Source organism: Esox lucius, chromosome 3 (assembly GCF_011004845.1).
Source record: "Esox lucius isolate fEsoLuc1 chromosome 3, fEsoLuc1.pri, whole genome shotgun sequence".
Classification (NCBI taxonomy): domain Eukaryota; kingdom Metazoa; phylum Chordata; class Actinopteri; order Esociformes; family Esocidae; genus Esox; species Esox lucius.
This window is the reverse complement of record NC_047571.1, coordinates 29,538,590-29,561,316: the sequence shown is the minus strand read 5'-3', so window position 1 is coordinate 29,561,316 and position 22,727 is coordinate 29,538,590. Positions and strand designations below refer to the sequence as shown.

At 43.1% G+C, this 22,727-nt stretch overlaps 1 protein-coding gene across 3 annotated transcripts; it reads right to left on the bottom strand.

Moving 5' to 3' along the window:
* Positions 1 to 4,731: 4,731 nt before the first annotated feature.
* LOC105024844 (BMP/retinoic acid-inducible neural-specific protein 3) lies at positions 4,732 to 22,288 on the bottom strand. Of its 3 annotated transcripts, XM_010895097.3 has the most exons (9): positions 21,988 to 22,288; positions 21,743 to 21,886; positions 21,068 to 21,360; positions 16,112 to 16,302; positions 15,386 to 15,597; positions 11,299 to 11,404; positions 9,657 to 9,893; positions 8,033 to 8,255; positions 4,732 to 6,075 (listed from the first exon to the last, which is right to left on the bottom strand). In XM_010895097.3, exons 3-9 carry the CDS (start codon positions 21,313 to 21,315, stop codon positions 4,899 to 4,901), a joined length of 2,394 nt encoding a protein of 797 aa, XP_010893399.2. In that variant the 5' UTR covers positions 21,316 to 21,360; positions 21,743 to 21,886; positions 21,988 to 22,288; the 3' UTR covers positions 4,732 to 4,898. The 3 variants fall into 3 exon arrangements, with proteins under 3 accessions (XP_010893399.2, XP_034145732.1, XP_010893408.2); XM_034289841.1 differs by having other exon boundaries at positions 21,743 to 22,288; XM_010895106.3 differs by having other exon boundaries at positions 8,033 to 8,192; positions 21,743 to 22,288.
* Between the last annotated feature and the right edge of the window lie 439 nt (positions 22,289 to 22,727).

Here is a 22,727-nt window from a genome sequence, read left to right as displayed (position 1 = left end):
CCTCCGTACGTCTGAATATTCCCCAGCACCTGATTAGTCTGCCATTATAATGCCATAGTATGGTAATAATAAGAACGGCTTGAAGGAAGCTGAAGAATCAGTAGAAGCTCCGCAGGCATTGCGCGTGGTCCCCCCGGTGTGTATCTAGTCGTTAATTCACGAGTTCAGCGTTTCGCTAAGAGCTGTTTGTTATAGGAAAGCCTGAGCAGAACATCAGAGACCCAACCGTCGGCCTGTTTTTTTGTTTACGCTTTGCATTATCAGGGATCTGCGGATCTTTAAATCCCTGGCATCTCCCCCTCTCATCTCAGGCGCCATAACTCCATCCGCTGAGAGTCATTAGCTCGGCGTGGCTAACTATGAGAGAGAGAGAGAGATAAATAGACAAACTGGTTCTTTGTTAGCGTTCTTGGCACACTGGCGGTTATCGATGCCACTCACAATAGGAAACCTTTATTGTATTCGTTGTTAAGCTTTGTGAGAAAGTTCAGATGTTGAAAAAAAATCACTCTCAAGCAATATTTCAAAGAAGGTTTAGGAGATCCAGTCGATGAGTGGTCTTCCTATCGTATTCAGATGAGTAAACCGTGCCCAACAGCTGCAAAGCAAATTGGTTTCTTTGGCAGGTGAGATGAGAGAACCCATGAGTGTTTAAACAACATCCCTGTTTTTAGGGGTTTGTGTCTATTTATTATACGTTTTGTATATTTGGCAACCAGACCTGGGATAAAACAAAAATGCTACTTTGTACTTAATTGAGCTTGCCCGTTGCTACGGAAACGTAATAGAACGAAAAGTGTAAACGTATCCGTGTTTGGTATTTCATACTGGCTTGATCAAACACCGAAAATATTAGAAAGAAAAACACCAACATACTGTATGCGACACTAAACCGGAGTCTTCAATGCACATTAAAACATCTGCAATGTTCTCATTCTTTGGTCATAATTTGTTCTTAAACGTGGCCTTGCTTTTGATTAGCTATATTTACACTTCACGCTAATTGAACACAGCTCTAATAGCTTTCAGAAGCATAGTTGAGGACAGGGCTAGACAGAAAATCAGACTGCTGGTGTTGTAGGTTTTAAAGAAAGCATTGTACTATAACAAATATTGCGATAAATCTTGTAGAATGTGCTTGAATGTATTAACAATTAATTAAACCAATACTGTGGTTTGTTGATTTCCTGTCTTTTTTTTTTAACATTAGGTGATCAAATAGAGGTATTACTCTTGTGCCAGCAATGGCTCCATTACGGTGTCCCCATCATGACAACCAAAAGCAGACCGTACTGACTAACTGAAAGTCACTCTGGATAAGTGCATCTACTAAGTGACTAAAATCTAACTGAACATTTTCTTTATAAACTCTTCCAGCACAGCTGAAACTGTAGATGGCCATCCAGTCCTGCGCGAATTCCTATAGAAGAACCGTCGTATGATGAACACGGAACGCTCCCACGCCTCTGTTTAGCCGGGTCTCCGTGGACTTCCAGGGCCAGCTCATAGTAAATGTGTTCTTCTCGCGGATTGTCAGCCATTATTTCTGATGCCTCCCTCGAGAGGCTGCTCTCTATAAACTCTCCCCCTTCGCCGAGGCCCGGCCTTCCTCTGCCGGCCTACTTGTAAAACAGACACACACATTAGTCTAACTCGTGTTTCCTCCGAGGCCCACTGGCCTGTCAGCCCAAAGCCTCCGCTAATCACTCAATGTGTGCGGGCACACACTGCTCCCCGCTAATCAGTCAGCGACTCTGTGTGTGTTTACCAACTGTACGTAGATAATAGGCCGCGTTGTACAATTACAATAAAATACCATGATTACAAACATTCCCCGGCGGTCGACTATCATTGAAATAACATTAATTCAGAAATAGTGGCCTGCCCTCCCGCTGAACGATCCTTTAGGTAAGTAATGTTCTAAAACACAACAGTTTAAAGATTAATACCCGTAGACTTCATAGTAGAGGACATTAGAGGACGTTTTAAAGGGTTTGTTCAAGCACATCTGGACCCTCGTCACATTTCCGCACTGAAGTGGTTACTTGAGTTGTCGATGAATGCTACACATGGGCGACATCGCTGTTTGTTTACTCAGCCTTGCTTTTAATTACTTTACTTTCCATTTCGATATGCAAATGTTCCTGCAACATAAAAAATAAAGATTAGAAATCCCAACCTTACCTCACTGAAAAGGTTTCAGTATATCGAATTTGGAAAGCAATCCAATTTACTTCCACATTAAACGACCACCATGAACAAAAAAACATAGGAACAGACTTTTGCCCATAACTGGATTTGAGCACACGGAGTACGCAATTTGGTAGTGCTTTCAAGTCAATTGCTTCTTCCCTTATACCCAATTTCTCTCTCCCTTAAAAAGCCAATGTGCAGTTTGAAGCAATTACAAGGCTGGGTGACTGTTTTAGTCAAATGGTCCAGTAGACATTTACCCCATTTTAAATGTGTAAAAGGAGCTAAAGATGATTCAATACTGACCCTAAGTGTTGGCAAAATTGCAGTTTTAAGAACATTTTGATTCGATAAGTATTAGTGTTTGAATTCACAATGTTCACAAAGGAAAACAATCTAACATTCAGGTTCTGGTGGGATATGACAGTTGAACCAAGCTCATGAAGCATTGATGTTACATTCCTCTAGAATCAACATCATTAATGTAGAAGTCCAAAAATGAATGGTAGAAACGACAGACGGCTCTTCTAAAGTCGCTCACAGCCATTCATTTTCAATGAAGACTAGGTAGGGAGCAAAATCAAGGAGGCTTTGGCCGTGTGGCAGTTCTGGGAAAGGCCAGAGTGACCAGACCTTTGTCTGCTGGGCTGGTAATATATATATATATATATATATATATATATATACAAATCTCACTTTCATATAACTTCATTGTTCTGACAGCCCGACAAGTGTTTTTCAAGTACTTGCACAATTGTTAAGGGTTTGGCTAACCAGTGGGGAACGATCGGTCCTCCAACCAAGTGTTGGTGTTATTAACTTCTCTGTAACTTTCCGCCACCAAAGGCTAGCTAATATGTAGTTACTTCAGTTGCAGTCTGTTTCTGTGCAGGTGTACAGAATGGTTCAGACAGTGGTTCCTGAACTCAAGGGTTGGGCCGATGTAAGTTCTCCACAGACAAGCTATTTATGTTATCAATAAGGGTAATATAAAAAAAAAATAACAAATTCAATATGAACATCTTCCCATGGCCTATTTTCAAATAGGCCACCTTTGAAATGAAACAACAGTGTTAAAATGTTAGTTTTTGTTTACATCTAGGATAACATTTTTAAATCTAAAAATACCATAGCTACTGTAATTAAGCATTCAAAGGATCTGCTGTGGCAGGTAGAAGGTGCAAATCTCATATTGTATTTATATTGTCTTACTGTTTTAAAAAGAATAAGTATTACGACATCTGAACAAAAATACTTATATTAACTAGCATCCATTCCCCATAACAAAGTAAGATAAATCTGTCAGTGGTGCAATATCTTAATATTCATCTGGATGGGTGATGTGGGCTGGTGATATTCAAGTCAGAGGGATGAAATTACCACCGAGGCCGCCCCTAGGCAGAATTCAAGCCAAGCTTAAGCCCACACCGCTGTGTTCAAGTAATGCCAAGAAATGTATAATTGATATGTGTATATTTTATATTTAATTGTTCTGTTTGGACTGCTATGGATGGCAATTATTCACTGTTCAAATTTTTGTCTCATAATAAATCAGCTCTGTTCTATTTTGGCAGTGGTGCACCAGGTATTCACCAATCAGTCTGGCCTATGTAGTGACAAGTAATAGTGAAAGCTACAACAACAGCATCAGCTAGCAAGCTAATTTGTTGTACTCATGGCGAAGTGCCATTTTCCGAAGTCCTCAAGTTACAATTTCAACAGAGGGAAGAGACGGGATTGACAACTTCTTTAAATTCAGTCAGTGCATGCACTTCGCAGGGAACATCAGAAAAGCACCCTCTTCCTTAACCCTTGAGGAAAATGTCTTATGAATCTAGATTAAGCGACTACTGGCGACTCCTGCAGCATGTGCTATCTAAGATGCAAGTCATACCCAAGCTCCTTACAATCTAGTCTAAAGACAATCCCTTAGGGAGCTAGGGTCTGATTTCCCCTTGGTCTTTGAGCCTTCAACCAACTGCCGCTCGCTCTGTGAGAGAGCTATCTCTGATAATGGCCACTGATACTTGGTCCGGGTTTGATGCTGTGCATGTCTCTCCACCACCCTCTCTCATCCATCAGAGCCAGTGTGAATGGCAGACGGGGACGAACGAGATGGGGTGGGGCCACTACTCTCGCTCTGCTCGCGCTTGATAATCTGAGCCAGGGCTGACTTCCCTCCCTGCTGTGGAAGAAATACACTGTGAGACACTGTGTTCCGCAGATTTAGATGAGCATTACAAACACAGCACATTCTGTATGCAGGGCCTTTCTCTCTCCTTCACTCAGCAGATTAATTGGAAAAGAGCTTGATGATGGGCTCCAGTAGGGCGCTTGTTACTTTCAATGTAATAACAGGGCAATGTTTATTTCTAAATTGATTTTATAAAGGAGATAAAATCCTCTGTATCTATTAATACATTGCAGCATTATCTGCAAAAAAAAAAAAAGGCAAAAGTACGCATTTTTGAAAAGAACGTTTCCAATTGATTATTCCCCCCGCCAGAACTCATTAGTATGCAAATCGAGGCAATATGATTCACTGGAGTGATAAAAACATCACATTTAATGACACTTATATACAATTAAAGCCATGAACGGTGTACACCAACACAGACCCGCGGACAAAATATACCGGCTATGGGGGCAGACACCATATCCGATCGAGTTAATACAAAAGGCATAACACTGGCAACCTCCCGTTATTAACTACAGAGTTTGGTCGCCACATACTCCACAGAGTTTGGCTGTCTGGCGCTGAAAGCCTGTAAAGAAGCCAATATTCTGGTCACTTCCGAGCTAGACAGCTTCAGCCTATGACGGAGCAAACACGAGAACAGGTCCATGGGCTGAGCCCCGGGCGGGGAGAGGCGGTTGACCCGGTAGCGGATTTCCACCAGCTGCAGGAGGGCAGAGTCCTGGGAGCCCTGAGTGTAGGGGTAATCCAGTTGCAGGATCAGGTCCTGGATGGCGTCGGGGTCAAAGTGCATGCTGTATCCGAACAGCTGCATGCTGTTGATCTTCATGTAGCCCACGCTCTGGGACGGCGCGGGTTCCGAGGGCTCCACCGTGCCCTCCACCGGCGGTTCAAAGTTCACCGCGCCGGCGGTCCCGTTTCCCGCAACCCCTGACCCCAGAGCCGACGCCGTTCCCGAATCCCTAACGCGGCTTCTCAGGTAGAAGTGCACTGTCTCAAAAAAGCTCTTCCAGCGGTTGCCCAGCGTCACGGTCCAGTTGTAGCAGTCCAGGGGGATGTCGAGCTTGGTGCGTTCCCAGTCCGGGTAGCCATACTGGCCTATGGGCATGGTCCAGCTCTCCGAGTGGCTGCCCCCGAACGGGTTGACGAACACAGACAGTGCCGGCTCCAGGGTGCTGTTCTTGGTCAGGCACACCTGGAGAGCCACGCCCAGGAGCATGTGCACGCGGCTGGACTTGAAGCGGTTGCTCTTCAGCGTGAGCAGCATCCTCTTCCGCCACGACGGGTCGAACCAAGCGTTGAGGCGCACGTCGTTGCTGACAAAGACGCCGTGCAGGGCGATGCGCGGGTCGCGCCGCTGGAGCAGGTAGCGCAGCTCCAGGTCCTGGAGGTCGCGGTCGCTCTCCAAACCCAGGTAAGGGTCGGTGGGGTCGGGCACGGCCGGCCGGCAGAGCCCCTGGCCCAGGGTGAAGCCCGGGTTGCAGCTGGAGCAGCGGGTGCGATTCTCAGTGGAGCAGGAGGCGCAGTGGGGGCCCTCGCCCACTGAACACGGGATGGGACCCTGGCAGGGAGGGTGATGGTAGGGGCAGGCGCAGCTGCGGGTCTCCTCGGAGAACACGCCGACCTGGTTGTTCTCACTGCAGAACATCAGGGAAAGGACGTAGCTCAGCCAGTAGCGCAGGGGCCTGTTGACAGAAGGACACGCGTGAACATGCGACTATAACGATAGGTTATAAATGAATTCATGAACTGCCTTTTTAAGGCTGTAATCGTGTTGGTAACCGGTTCTTAGGAGCAATAACACTACATAACATACCTGTTATATAGCTCATGTGTTAAAATAACATAGGTGAGGGTACATTTCTGCCCAATTAGAATGTTTCATTTGGTGGCCAATTAATTCTATATTATCTTATTATGTCTTGTTTTCCACTCCAATTTTTTCTGTTTTTCTGCCTCTGAGAAAAAACAGGATTTATCCAGCACATTTACGACAAACAATATCTATCAATTAGGTAGAATAGGCAGAGCAGAAGCGCCATCTCTGCTCTTGTAGGCTCAGCTGCTGCGTTGCAAGCCAAATCAGACCCAAATGAACATGAATCATGAATTTCCCCCGAGAAGGCAGGTGGGTGATGACAGCCAGACACGCACACACACACACACGCACACACACACACATACACACACATACCCCCACACACAATTGTTGAATTTATGAATATGGCATACTAAAAACCTGGTACAATTACAGAGAAAGTAAACTATGTAGAAACAATATGGTATTCAGATAACGTTTCACGGCAGCACGTACAGGATGAAAAAAAAAAAAAAGGTTTAATAAATCTGAACCTCCATCAAATCCCTCTTAATGGCCAGAGGGGTGTGACAAAGCAGCAAAACTAGGTGGTGGATTGACGAAGCAGAGCTTGCGTTCGGCAGTAGAACTGATGGATTGTGTCATTTAGTTAATTTCCTCCACAAGAATGGCTATCAAAACATAGAGGTCAGGAGGGGAATCCATCAAAGTGAAGTTGGGATAAAAGGAGAGCGGCTTTTCCGGAAGGCTTTAGTAACCAATGAGGAGAGTACCAGGTAGCAGCTACCTGGGCTGAACCCTGAAGGCCCCGCAGGGATCACAGTTCTCTGCAGAAAACGGTGCATGTTGTACTGAGTGAAAATCCACCTACACCTACGTATTACACAGTCTGCAGAAATGTTGCTTATTGTAACTTAAAAAAAAAAAAGACTTATTTCAGTAATGTATCCTATTTCACAAAACTTTTTACCGGAAAACAAGATGAAATATCTTGGAGACGAGAAATAAAATATCACCGGTCCTGGTCATGAAGCTACCGAAGGTCTCCGTCTCTTGGACGGTAACAGCGCAAACGCGCCAAGACTCAGGTGGCTGACGTTCACGGCGCCCACTGCGTAGCGCCGCGTGGATAACTGTCACCCGGAGGGGTGATTTGAATGAATTTCGACATGCCCCAGTGGACCCGCACAAACGTCTGCTCTAACTTCAAAACCAGGCTATGGCGCAAAGATATTCTCAATTGGCCTCGACGACCACAGAGTTCTGTTGGAGGAACTAAGTCGTGATCATTTGATTTTAGCTGATTGCTTCTCTTGGGAGCTTCATCCCGCATAGTTCATTTTATTTCCTGGCATGAACAACCCCTTCGTCCTAAACATTTTCTCTGAGGTATTCCACAGAACTTAAAATTTGTAATACATTTTAAAGATTTGTAGAGGTCTAAATTGCACAATTTGTACACTGAAAGAGTTAAGTGCTTGAATAAGCATTATTTAAGAGATATGATAATGTAAGACAGACAGTTTACATAAGCCTGAGCTGCTCTGAAGTGGATACTTTGGACAATAAAGTCCAAACGGTGCTAATTGCACTGCAACTGCGTGCTGTCCAACAATCCTCATTTCTGCTCTTCCCAGGTGATTCTCAATATTCACCGTCAGCACTTCAATCACCTTCCAAAAAACGTCTCCCTCTTGGTCACTTCTCCCCGAAAGTGCCAGCTACTCTCGCACAGCGCATTAGTCATTTGCACAGTTACAAGACGACAAGGTCTTTCAGGGGAACCTCGGGGGTTAACGGGCCACACTAAATATAGCCCCTACCTCTCCCTCTGCACCGCCATCCTGGGCTGATGGCGGCATCGCTTGCTGAAGCTGAAGAGCTTATTAGCCGCGCGCCGGGCTTTGTCGCGGAGCAGGCCGCTCGTGGTCTCCAGCTGCCTGTAGCGCTGGAGCAGGGCCCCGTCCATCCTCCACAGGTTCTCTACAACAGATGAGTTCATGGCATAATGGGTTGGCAGCCTTCCAACAAAGCCCCGGAACTCCCCTGGAAGAAAATGGATGACAAGAACAAGACGGAAACCCCCCCACCCCATGAATAAGTAACTCTCGGTTCTGACGGGGAGCCCTGCTAGCCATTGGATGACAATAAGGATGTGTGACACTGCTGGTTCTCCCTAGTTTTTTTCTGGGGCTGTCCCAGAAATGCAAGCAAACCCACGTACGAAATAAACAGCACAACCACATGCTACAGACTCCGGTTAGGATTGTTTATTTCTTCCTAGTGAACAGAGCTCATTTCTCCACTGGAGCCAAGAGGTGTCATATATTATTTACCACCTGTCTGTAGCATGCACCACTGAATGGTTTAGTCACTAATTGGAAATGTATCAGATGGTGAGTAACTTTGAGTGGGTGCAAAAAGACAGTTGCAGCTGTCTACAGAATGGAGGTGAGGCCGGAGAGAAAATCGGGCCATTTCTTTACCTGCAGTTTTTTTTTCACTTCACTCAAACATTTTGCCTCAAATACCCAACACCATTTTGGGGCTAGATCCTGGTTCAGGTGACCCTCTCGTGAGTAACACAGGACACCTAGCCTGACAGTCAGATTAACACAGGACACCTAGCCTGACTGTCAGATTAACACAGGAGACCTAGCCTGACAGTCAGATTAACACAGGACACCTAGCCTGACAGTCAGATTAACACAGGACACCTAGCCTGACTGTCAGATTAACACAGGAGACCTAGCCTGACAGTCAGATTAACACAGAACACCTGGCCTGACAGTCAGATTAACACAGGACACCTGGCCTGACAGTCAGATTAACACTGGAATCCTAGCCTGACAGTCAGATTAACACTGGAATCCTAGCCTGACAGTCAGATTAACACTGGAATCCTAGCCTGACAGTCAGATTAACACTGGAATCCTAGCCTGACAGTCAGATTAACACTGGAATCCTAGCCTGACAGTCAGATTAACACTGGAATCCTAGCCTGACAGTCAGATTAACACTGGAATCCTAGCCTGACAGTCAGATTAACACTGGAATCCTAGCCTGACATGTCTAGGCATGTTCCACATTTGAGTCTATGCATTTTTCCATGGTATCCTTAACGATCAAGCTTTTTTCTTAAATTGTGTTTCAAAGAGTTTAGAAATTCCCTTTTGATCTGACTTCAGAAAGGTTATTAGTATGCATTCTATTTCATGACCATCTCAAAGACTACTTTCACAATGCCCCCCCACCCCTTCCCACGCATATAAAAACGCAATGAACGAGTGCCTGAATATAATGACTACTTTGCAATCAACATCACATCCAACATCTCTAGTCAAAAGCAGAAACAGACTGGAACTGAGACTTCTACATTTTCATTAATCACCAAGGTCACTGGACTACTGCATACTGTATTCAACTGTTACATATTCAAATAAACACCTGATTCCTCAAACTCCTGGTTGGCCAGCGTCCAGGCCTCTTTAATGTGAAGCAGATTGTTTTCCAGGGCCTGAAGGTCCCTCTGTGGACAATTGCATTGTGGGAAGTCTGGGTTGCACTGGCACCAGCAATCACTTGCCCTGCACACAAATTGGCCCTCGGAGTTGCAGCCAATGTAGTTGAGTGCGGCCTGGACGAATCGACTCCGCAGGTAGGCTGGTAGAATGACCTGGAGACCTGCGGAGTACATAAGGTATGGTAAGTGTCTCGGTAAATAAGAAGGCAAGACAAAAAGACACTGTTGCTAAATTGCTCTTGAGGATCCCTCTTCAACAACTAATTAAGAGTCATTCAGGGATTTGATGAACTTCTGTGTGGGTTATCAGGCTAATTTGCTTCCAGCCAATAAGTACAAGCCCTTGTGTTTTGCAGCTTTAGACCTTATGAAGAAAACATCTCATGTTGGGGTACTGTTAAAATGTAACTATGCCCGCAAATTTGGCGCTTTTCTCTTTACGTAGATGTACATCTGAGCTAAATTACAACCACATTCATTAATAAAGGTCCAGCCTAGTTTAGTCTTAACCATATTGGTGAGTAGTAACACATCACGCCAGGATCAAAAGACCTATCCGAGGCCCTCCGGAGAAAGATTACTGATGTCCATGAATCTGGGAGGGGCACCAAAGACTTTTCCTAGCAATTCAAAATACATTATGACAGATGACAGATCATCTACAAATGGCAACGTTCCAGACCTCTGACAATCTACACAAGAAAGGTAGTTCCACCAAACACAGCCCAAGTGCTGACCAAATTATGCTCCAAGAACCCCAGGGTAACATCAGGAGATTTACAGGTCTCTCTCGCAACAATCAGTACATGAGTCAACTGCCAGAAAGAGACTGCACAAACTTGGCCTCAATGGGCGGTCAGGAAGGAAGAAGTATCTGCTCTTGACAAAGAAAAACAAGACACAACTGACGATTGCCAGACAGGACCTGGATAAAGACCAACAATTCTAGAACAATGAGGCCATCTGTCAAAAACGTGACCCTGAACAAAACATGGATCCTACAATGGGACAATAATCCAAAGAACACAGGCAATCCTACAGCAGAATGTATTACGGAATGGCCAAGTCGATGCCTAGGTCTCAATCATATCGAAATGCTGCAGGGGCGACTTGAAGTAGGCCGTGCATGAAAGAAAGCCCTTGAACATGACTATGAGGAACAGTTGACACAGTTCCTCACAGTCCATGTAAGAGACCTATAGACAGTTACAAAACATGGCAACATTAAGTTATTTCAGCCGAAGGGTTCATCGCCAGCTATTAAAGCTAGGGTTGCACTTAGTTTTCCTGACTTTTTTGCAAAGTCGAATCTTTCATAAGTTTGTCAATAGCAAAGTGAATAGGTGGGGGTGCTTAAGTTTTTTTTTTACATGACTGTAGCTGAGGCGGCTGAATTACAGTACAGTATTCCCTCTAAATTAATGGGAATTCTTGCATTAGTGTTGCTCATGAAAGGCACACTTGGAACTTTGATGTTCTTCCTGAGTGACCCACACCCTGAGTTGATATTTTGGCTGGATACCAAAGTTGTCGATGTGTCATCTGTAGTTCTCGTGCCAGTCATACCTTGTAACTGAATCTTGTTTTCTGGACTATGGACCAGCACCGAGCTGACCGAGTCAAGGTTGTCGTAGTTACTGCATCCAAGAGGGCCCGTCCGGGTCTCCGTCACCTTGAAAGGAAAGGGGATGTAGGAACTGTTAATGTTGAATGTTCGTTACTTCCCTTTTATCTGCATGTGAACTATATCCCCCGTGTTGGTGCTTTTGGAGCTTAATATAATTTAAAAGGTCATTTCTTTAAAAACAATTACAAAATAATTTTAAAAAAAAGTTTTACCTGAATATGCCTCATACATTGTGTTTGAGTCAGCCTATTCTTGAATACAGGGTGGGAGTCATTTCAATATAATTCACAGAACAGAGCTCAGCTGTCCCTTCAAACTACTATCTAATTTAGATGGTACACAACTGAAGTGTACAATGAACTGAAATAAGTTGCACTAACTTGAAATAATTGAATTACTACTACAAAAGACGCTTGCCGGTCCTCCCACCACATAATATTAACATAAACTAGAATGGTAGTATATATATATATTTCTATAATTTGAACAGGCTTCCTGTGGGTTACTGGCAGTAAAATCTAAAGTAATTAATATTCCCATTCAAACATTCTCTGATGTGCAGACTTCCATCCACACAATGTTAAAGTTTAAAATGGTGCCACCTTAAAGTTAAGGAATTATATTTTTTTATATATATATTTTCAAAAGCATCAAAAAGCATTTAAATATGCACCGTAGCATGGCTTGTGATAAATCACGATTAAAGGGATGCATCTGTAATGCTTCTCGACTCTGCCATCCGCATCATCCGAGATGTGTGTTCCTGAAGAACCGTGTTTAACCAGCAATGCTTAACACCCATAACCTATTCATAACTGTTCCTCCACCCATTGACAGTGTAACTCAGTCCTCACAATGGCTGATGAATGTGGTTAGCTTGGGTGGACATAATGAAACAATCAGTCATAACTACATGTGTGATTTTCAGTCAGGTGATCACTTCGCATCAACGTCTGTTTCGAGTACACTGAGAAATGAACGTGGCCACGTTCTGACGGCTGAATGGGGTCACTGATCGTCCCATGTGGGACAACAATACTAGGGTTCATTCTTTCAGATGCAGTATCAAGTTTGAAGTGTTAAATTGTTTTTAATGTATTGACTAAGTGAGATAGCTCTTACCTTATATACTGTTCAACTAAGCAGCCTGGCACTACACTCACCTAAAGGATTATTAGGAACATCTGTTCAATTTCTCATTAATGCAATTATCTAATCAACCAATCACATGGCAGTTGCTTCAATGCATTTAGGGGTGTGGTCCTGGTCAAGACAATCTCCTGAACTCCAAACTGAATGTCAGAATGGGAAAGAAAGGTGATTTAAGCAATTTTGAGCGTGGCATGGTTGTTGGTGCCAGACGGGCCGGTCTGAGTATTTCACAATCTGCTCAGTTACTGGGATTTTCACGCACAACCATTTCTAGGGTTTACAAAGAATGGTGTGAAAAGGGAAAAACATCCAGTATGCGGCAGTCCTGTGGGCGAAAATGCCTTGTTGATGCTAGAGGTCAGAGGAGAATGGGCCGACTGATTCAAGCTTGCACGAGATCACCAAAATTGGACAGTTGAAGACTGGAAGAATGTTGCCTGGTCTGATGAGTCTCGATTTCTGTTGAGACATTCAGATGGTAGAGTCAGAATTTGGCGTAAACAGAATGAGAACATGGATCCATCATGCCTTGTTACCACTGTGCAGGCTGCTGGTGGTGGTGTAATGGTGTGGGGGATGTTTTCTTGGCACACTTTAGGCCCCTTAGTACCAATTGGGCATCGTTTAAATGTCACGGCCTACCTGAGCATGGTTTCTGACCATGTCCATCCCTTTATGACCACCATGTACCCATCCTCTGATGGCTACTTCCAGCAGGATAATGCACCATGTCACAAAGCTCGAATCATTTCAAATTGGTTTCTTGAACATGACAATGAGTTCACTGTACTGAAATGGCCCCCACAGTCACCAGATCTAAACCCAATAGAGCATCTTTGGGATGTGGTGGAACGGGAGCTTCGTGCCCTGGATGTGCATCCCACAAATCTCCATCAACTGCAAGATGCTATCCTATCAATATGGGACAACATTTCTAAAGAATGCTTTCAGCACCTTGTTGAATCAATGCCACGTAGAATTAAGGCAGTTCTGAAGGCGAAAGGGGGTCAAACACAGTATTAGTATGGTGTTCCTAATAATCCTTTAGGTGAGTGTATATTACCTGTAATTGACACGTGACTCGATAAACGTTAGTCTATTATAAAAATTTGGTAAATATGATGCCTTTTCAGAGACCATTATCGGTCGAAAAAGATACCACAATCGGTCACAAGTAATCGGCCATTTTAACGTAGTTGGCCGATAAGATTATTACATTTGTTGCCAAAAATCGTCCATTACCGATTGCTGGCCGATTAATCGATGCATCCCTAGTACATAATATCATCAAAAGATTCCGAGAATCCAGAGAAATCTCTATGTATTGGAAAAGGCCGAAAAACAATATTGGATGGCTGTGATCTTCGGGCCCTCAGATGGCTCAGAAACACTTCCAAAAACCATTGTCCATGAACACAGTATGTCGCTGATATCCACAAATGCATGTTAAAACACTACAATGTAAAGAAAAAAACATAGATAAACAAGTTCTAGAACTGCAGCCGCCTTCTCTGGGCCCGAACATTTAAGATGGACTGAGGCGAATTGGAAAACTGTCCTGTGGTCTGACAAATCAAAATCATATCAGCGTCCTCCAGACTAAAGAGGAGTGGGACCATCTCAGCAAACAGTTAAAAAGCCAGCATCTGTGATGGTATTGGGGTGCATTAGTGCACATGGCAAAGATGACTAGCACATCTGTGAAGGCTCCAATAATGCTGAACAATACACAGCTCCGGAAAAAAATTAAGAGACCACTGCACCTTTTTTTTTCCTTTCCAAAAAAGTTGAAAAGGAATGTTTTGAGTCAGGAACAGAAGCGTGCAATTTGCAGTGGTCTCTTAATTTTACCACTTCTGTTCCTCACTCAAAACCTTCCTTTTTGACTTTTTAGGAAAGGAAAGAAAAAGGTGCAGTGATATCTTAATTTTTTCCAGAGCTGTATGCAGGTTTTGTAGCAACATATGCTGCCACCCCGACAACATCTTTTCAGGAAAGGCCTTACTTGAGCAAGACAACGCCAAACCACACGTATTACAACAGCATGGCTCCGTAGTAAAATAGTCTGGGTGCTGAATTGGTCTGCCTGCAGTCCAAACTTGTCACCCATTCAAAACATTTGGGGCATTAAAAGACAAAAAATATGACAAAGGAGACCCCGAACTGTTGGGCAGCATGAATGTGAAAACATTTCACTTTCAAAACTACAACAATTGGTCTCCTCAGTCCCCAAATGCTTACAGAGTACTGTTAAAAAAAGTTGGTGATGCAACACAGTGGTAAACATGCCCCTGTCCAAACTTTTTTTAATCATGCTGCTGGCATCAAATTCAAAATGGGGATGTATTTTTCCAAAAACAATAACATTTCTCAGCTTCAACATTTGATATGTCATCTTTCTACAACTTCCAATTAAATATGGGGATGAATGATTTGCACCTCATTGCACTCCGTTTTTATTTGCATTTCATGCAGCTTCCCAACTTTTTCGAAAATAGGATTGTAGAAATGACAGACCTTCAGACTATAGAACGGCTCACATAGTGAATTGGCACAGCGGGAGTTCAACCATAAGGAATACACTGTGACTATTTTACATGAATAAAATGTCAATAAAACGTTGCAAGCCGCTTATCGCCTTGCATCCCCAGCAGAAAAATTGAAAGAAAACAAAAATGTGTTCCAGTCACCTGGGGGCATATATCCAGAATATAGTAATAATTACGAAAAAAAAATACAAAAACATAGAATTCCCCACACGGTTTAACCCAGTTTGACCTCCCTCAGTAACCTACGTTGAATACAGTAACTTATGTTCACATGTAGCTTTCCATCTGCGTGCCTGGAGGCAGGGGAAGGTCGAGGGCTTCTTACCCTGATGGCGGTGGAGGCGATCTGGAGGTGGTGGAGTCGGCGCAGCGTGCTCTCCCGGTCGGTGAAGTAGGAGGCAGCCAGCTGGTGAAGGGTCTCCAGGGTCACGGCTCCCACACCGGGCCCTGAACGGTTGTGGCTACTGGCTTCGGACCCCAGTTCGGGGCCGCGGCTTAGCTTCCTCTTATCCACAAATATCGTCAAGGACTCCTCCCCTGGTTACGATGGAAAGGGAAATGAGGAGGGTGGGAGACGCTGAGCCAGGGCACACTAAGCAACGGTAGTCTTCCATCTCTACTAAAAAAGGTTCCACGTATCTAATGACTGTGTTGGAAAATGATAACGGGGGGAACGGAGACGCATACGTGATCTCATCCCAGATCTCATCCCGACCTCGCCAAACTGTGCTTCCTGCCTTATTACATGAATCCAAATGGTTACTGAGAATGAAGTGCTTCCGCAAAAGCAACTGGTGTAGCTTACCAAAATAACTGTATATATACATACATACATATATACATACACACATACATATACATATATACATACATACATACATACATATACATATATACATACACATACACATATATACACAGTTATTACACACATATATATATATATATATATATATATATATATATATATATCAGAGGCTGGGAGGAGCTCAGGGAGGACAGGTGGTTAAAGACAGGAGAACCCGATGTTTGGCGCCTCCTTCTACTGTACCTCCTAAGGTGGCAGAGAGCAGCAGGTGGGTCCCATATTTCTTGATGATGCTGTCGGTAATTCTGCGGAGGGTGGGCCGACGTCCCAGCTGCCGGACCGTGTGCATGAACTCGGGGTCAAAGGGCGTGGCCATGCCGCCGCTGTCCCGCCTGTCCACTGCCAGGCTGTTGACCTTCCATCGGCCAAACTCCCTGGGGAAGAAACGACATCACAAAAAACAGGTTTTGACGATTATTCGACGGAGCTCTCGGCCCGTGGAGGTCTTACCTGGTGAAAAAGGTCAACGAAAAACCTTTAGTTTAACGTAATTGAAGTTCATTCACACAGAGCCGAGCCCAACGCAAGCCCACATTATATGTGCAGAGACCCTGGCACTTGATTACTCATAATACATCCAGACAGCGAGGAATTAGGTTTTCCCCTGAAGGAGCTTTGAGCACACAGCACCACCGTACTGATATCTTCTCCTGAAGCCTTCTTGAGTCGGCATGCAACTTGGGGAAAGTGTAAATCGACGGGGATGGCTGGAATTTGCTCTGACAGACTCTGCCACTGGCAAATATACAGTAGGTCACTCTTCCACCACAGAACAGTGTGTTCACAGGTCTGTGTGTGTGTGTGTGTTGTCGTTGCTGTTGGTGCTCGTGATGCTGCTCTGCTGCCTTGCTTCTCTGTAGCGTCCAGGCGGCGGCTGTTGCGACGGAAGGAGACCGCAGCAGCAGAATTCATTATTACAGTACAACATTGTCACTGTAGCACAGGTCCTGACTCGAGTGTCCATAGCAACACTGTAAACGCATTGCTTGGCCTTCACGGGTCCAGTGTGACCGTAAACCAGAGTCCCTGTAAGTGCAGGCAACCATGAAACCGAGCTGATCCTGAAATCTGAGTGACCACGAAACGTCGCATGACAACCGTGAGCCACTCAGAACTTCATCACGACCTGTCCGGGAGCATTTGAGTGAACTACAGAAAGGCTGTAACTATAAGCACTTGGGGCCAACAAAGATACCGGGGAAAGCCCTCGTGATACACCATTAGCCTATTGTTTGTGACGCCCATTAGCCGCTATGAGCACTGCGTACTGACACGTGTGACATCGGGCTCAAGTGTCGCGTACACAGACCCATCCCACGAGGACGCGCCACGGCTAACATTCAAAGATGAAATATCCTCTCCCCGGTCTCCACAAAATAAAGCCTTTTTCCGATACTACACACACTTGTCCGTCCTCGTGGGAGGCAATAAAATCACCGCCGCGAGAAACGATCGACAGAGAAATAATTGAGGAATCATGCCCGTTGTGCCGAGCTGTCATTATAGCCAATCATTGTAATGAGAGACAGACTGCAGTGCCTCTCCGGGTTCCACTTGATGGGCACTATAGATCGCGCCCCGGTGTTAGAATTCAGGCTTATTCACCAGTAAGCACTTACAGATGGATAGCAGGGATGCTACGCTAACGCCGCAGTGGCAGATAATAGGCTGACGGTTTCCTGTTCAAGACCCGGGGCCGTGCGTAGTCACACATGAGGAAACGGGAGGAGAGAGAATTCAAATCAGTGGGACAATGTTCAGGGAGCTATTTTCCATTAACAAAGCATTTACGACAAGTGATGCAAATCTGTGGGCTCTCAGAGGTTTTCGGAGTTCCCAGTGCCAATAGTCTGTCTCCTTTTTCTGGCTTGTACCACGACAGGAAGAGGATATATTCAGCCATTGTGGACCAATAAGAGCATAGGTATGAACGTTTGTGGAATATTGTCTGAGGCAGGGTCACAAAGCCAGAAACATCCTATACATTGAAAGGATTGCCGAGTGTTTCGGCTGCACAAACGCCTCACCTTCACAATAACTCCAACATGATCTTCTCTCTGTAACAGAGCATTCAGCAACGGTTCAAGCAATACCGTGCCCTTTTCAAGAGGAGCAAGTATCCTCTCTAAAACAAGGCATGACAATATATTCAACCTAGTACAACCAACCTGATTTTAAGTATACCGTTGGTATATATGTAAACATAAGATAAGCACAAGATTATTATGTTAGTATAAGGTTAGAATTAGGTTAGTATAATGTTAGTATAAGATTAACACAAGGCCAGTATGTTAGTAGTAGGTTAGTATAAGGTTTGTATTTAGTTAGTATAATGTTATGATGAGGTTAGTATAATGTCAGTATTAGGTGAGTATGATGTTAGTATTAGGTAGGTATATGGTTGGTATAATGTTAGTATTAGGTTAGTATAATGTCAGTATTTGGTGAGTATGATGTTAGTATTAGATAAGCATTAGGTTAGTATCAGGCTGGTATAATGTTAGTATTAGGTTAGTAGAAGGCATAGTTTTAGGTTAGTATAATGTTAGTATTAGGTAAGTATTAGATTAGAATAAGGTTTGTATACTGTTAGTATAATGTCAGTATTAAGTAAGTATTAGGTTAGTATAATGTTAGTATAATGTTAATATTGGGTTAGTATAAGGTAAGTATAATGTTGGTTTTAGGTTAATATAATGTCAGTATTAGGTAAGTATTAGGTTAGTATAATGTTGGTATAATGTTAATATTGGGTTAGTATAAGGTAAGTATAATGTTTGTTTTAGATTAGTATAATGTTAGTATTAGGTTAGTATAATTTCAGAGGCAGTGTAACACATGAGTTTTCAAACCAGATTAGTTCAGCAGAAAACATGCCAACATGTTGCTGGACAGCGTAGGTTTATTATCTTAGTTTCCCAGGAAAAAAGTCTTGCCTTATCAGATGCTTGATTATGTTTTGGGTCCACCTGCCTGAAGAGCAGCTACCAGTACCTTAACGAAGTGCTCTTGCCATGTATTTGTTTAAATTACAGTAAGTTTTAGTGTCTAAATGTTCCTTTCCAAAATGTTGAATATATGATAGCCATTGATTTGATGTTCACATCAAAACTAATGCTTCTAACTATCTGACTGCAAACCAATACACAACAAATCAACGGTAGCATTTATGTTGTACGTAGTCTGTCCACAAGACATTCGTTTACTTACAACATGTCATATCCAACAGTGCATGTTTTGGTAAAACATCCAGTGAGTTTTGGTAAAAGATCCAGTGAGTTTTGGTGAAACATCCAGCAAGTTTTGGTGAAACATCCAGCGAGTTTCCTCAAAATCAAGTTGCTCACTTAAATTTGGAAGGCCTTTATGAACTGTTTGACTTTAAATGCAATTTTCTTTACAAAATAAATCCTTTAAGGTTTTCTGTCATGATTGAAGCTACCCTACAGGATCCTTATTGGAGGATGTGTTCCAATGAAAGTCTGTCAGAGGAAGACTAGTAAAACATGTTATAAGATGAGATCCTATAAAACCATTAAAAGGTTTGACCGGACAGGGTTGTTAAGCTTAAAGTTCTACCTATGCAAGGGGATAAAGAAGCTCTCAAAAATACAGGGTCTCAGGCACAACACACCCAATGCCCCAATAAGGAATGAATGATTTCGCCTTTGTCTCAAAGTAAAACTGACTCAACCCTTTTCACAACCCTTTTTCAATGAAACTAAACAGAGATTTCATACTGAAACAACATGTACAGTTCAACAAGTTATTCAATACAAGATGTTTTGGCAATATTTTAACTGCAGACTGCATGAGCGGACAACTGGTAATGTGTACTATATGAAGGGAATTCTTACCACACTGGCTGTATTCACACACATTTGAATATAGGACTCTACCAAGCTAATATTATCTTTTGATAAATGCAACCACATTGCCCGAATGATTGAACTGTGCCTGTTTTTTTGCAAGTGTACGTATTTTGGAAAATGAACTAAGTATGCCCACCTACATAATATGACAAAGACGAGGAGGTTTGAATGCTTTTTGAGCATGAAAGCTACAAAATGGAACATGATGTGTACTAATCTAAAAGAGAATGTCCTCCACCGTATTTTCTGTCAGCGTATCTCGTCAAATAAGAGATAATATTGCAGTCTATTTTTGTTGTTAAGGGCTGGATGTTTAATGTTGTTAATATGTAAAGTATGAGCAGCTTTGTATAGCGCCCCCTTCAGGCAACCAAATTATGCATTTAAAAAAAATCACTGTAAATAATCAGAAATACATACATGTACAGTATACAATATTGGTGCTTAGTTTGTGGAATAAAAACCGGTACAGATCTGAAAAGACTCACATGGGCAGACACGATTGGCCAACCAAATAACTGGCCGCAAAATAATAATCTGAGGCTATGCGACGATAAATGACCATTTTCTAAACCAAAATAGTTTTGGTTTAAACAAATGCAATCTGGTAGTGCTTCGGTGCATGGCACCTGTTAGTGAGATGATTGTTCAAGTTCATACACATTTTTATCTCAATACACCTTCTTCCATCTACTGGCAGTCATTCAGAATGCAAATTCAGGTGAATAACAATTCTACTTGTTGGATAATGTAACTGCATCTAGATTCCAACAGGCTTTAACCATCACTTTGCAAGCCCGAATAAAATTGCAGGCCAGATGTTGCTTGTAAACCAGACGTTTCCCAACATCCCTGCGTTAAGGTTTATCCAGGCTCTCACTGAAAGACCTTATCATATACAAAAAGACCTTCATTTTATACATTCATTTTTGGAGGCTAATAAATCTGGTGGAACCACTCGTCAATCAAATCAATCAACCATTCGCAGGGTTCTCAGTTGATCCTTTCAGATAGGATTCTAGGTAGGACCACACACTGGGTTCCAAAGTGCTCTACCAAGCACCAAGAAGGTTTTCCAACACTGCCAAACTTGAGGGAAAAAAAACTGTGCTATGAGTCAACAGCATAGTGCACAGTTGAGAGGGGTGGGGGGAGATATCGGGTGGGAGGGTGGTTTTCTGGGCGGGTGGATGGAGGAAGAAAAAAGAGAGGGATGGCAGAGATGAAAAATAAACGAGTACAGGGAGAGAGAGGAGAAAGAGATCACCTGTAGATCTTGTATCTGGTGGTGTACCCCTGCCTGTGTTTGTCCACTGACTCTGTGAACTCCAGCGAGTGGTGGAAGGGCCCCTTGTCGGACAGCAGCCAGTCCATGGGTTTGGCAGCGGTGCTGCCATCAGTGGAGTCAGCCGTGGCAGTAGCCACCCCGGCCCAGGACCAGCAGAGGCAAAGGCTCAGAGCCTCCCATAGGAGCAGCCCAGGCACCCACCTAAGACCGATATCCTGGCAGCTCATGCTTCACCCAGCGACACCTCATCCTTTCCGAACTTCGCCCTTGTCCTAGGGGCGATAAACCATTTGGGGAATATGCGAACGGGACAGTTCCTTTCATTGTAAAATTTGAAAAGCCTTAGGTCTCTGCACACTGCTGTATGTGACAGTGCATGACATTGTTGCAGAGATATTTTAAGAAATAGATTATAAATAAATAAATTATATGTAAAACAGAAAAGGTAGAACTGGAGAGCTGGAATAAACTCCAAATAAATAAATATAATACATTTTACCTCAGTAACCTACACCTAATTGTTTTAATGAATAAACAATACAATTCCTATGCAATGTTCAATCAATTTCCACCTCACATTAACAAATACATGCAACTTTTTTAATCAATAGTTAATTTATTTTATATTGTACAACAGTATACCCCGGTCCTTACCTGAATTTCGAAAGTGTGGAGATCAATTATTTATGATGCGTCAGTGAGATAGCCGTGTTGCACAAGCCATGAAAGGTATTTTCTTGCCCCGACGTCATATTATTAAATAAATTCATGAATGCCTGTATTACAATTCGAGGTATGCTGAAAAAAAAACGACGAAAAAAAAAATCGCACCATTGTTTTTCTCTAAAAACGTAGTGTTCACAGAAAAATATGCTTTCTGAAGAAGGCCAGCCACTTACTGTACATTCCAGAAATCCCAAAACGTGAACGGTCGGACGTAGATTTCAGGTGGATCTCATTTTCTCCGCGCAACAACTTCAGCTGCAAAGCACATGAGGATTAACTCCGGGCGTCCGCCTCAAACAAGTGAGTATTAAATTGCTGTACGATTTTGTAATTCCCAAGTAGTGAATTGAAAAGGCGTTTATTTAACTTTCTCATTGTCATTTGCAACCCATTGAATTCCTGCATCGGGCGCAAAGTTGCCTAATCATTCGTTCATGGAGTCAGCTCAGTTCAGGCAGCTCCCTCTTCCAGAATCAGTTGAGTGAATGAATAAAAGACCGGATGGAGGGGGGACCAGTTTTTTGTGTGCAAGCGTAGAGCTCCGTTCTAGACAAAATGAAATATTGTGCACATTGCATAATGGTGTATTTCATTTGGAATGTAATAGGAGCCCAATTGCTCTAACAGCCTCTGCAATTATAGTTTTGATTATGATTATTTATTACTTAAACATCAGAACTGTACTAATCATTATAATCTTGTTTAATAATGTTAATTGAGTAGATAATACTATTGCAAAAGTAATCGTCCAAACCTGATTTTGAATATTATATTTCTTTTAAAGGTTATTGGAGATTGGCAACAGAGCGAGTATTTCTGTATCATGTTGCAATTGGTATAACGTCCAAAAATGGGGTAACTAAATTAATGCAAGCCAGAGAAAGTGCTCGAAAAAACAGCAAATTGCAAGGGC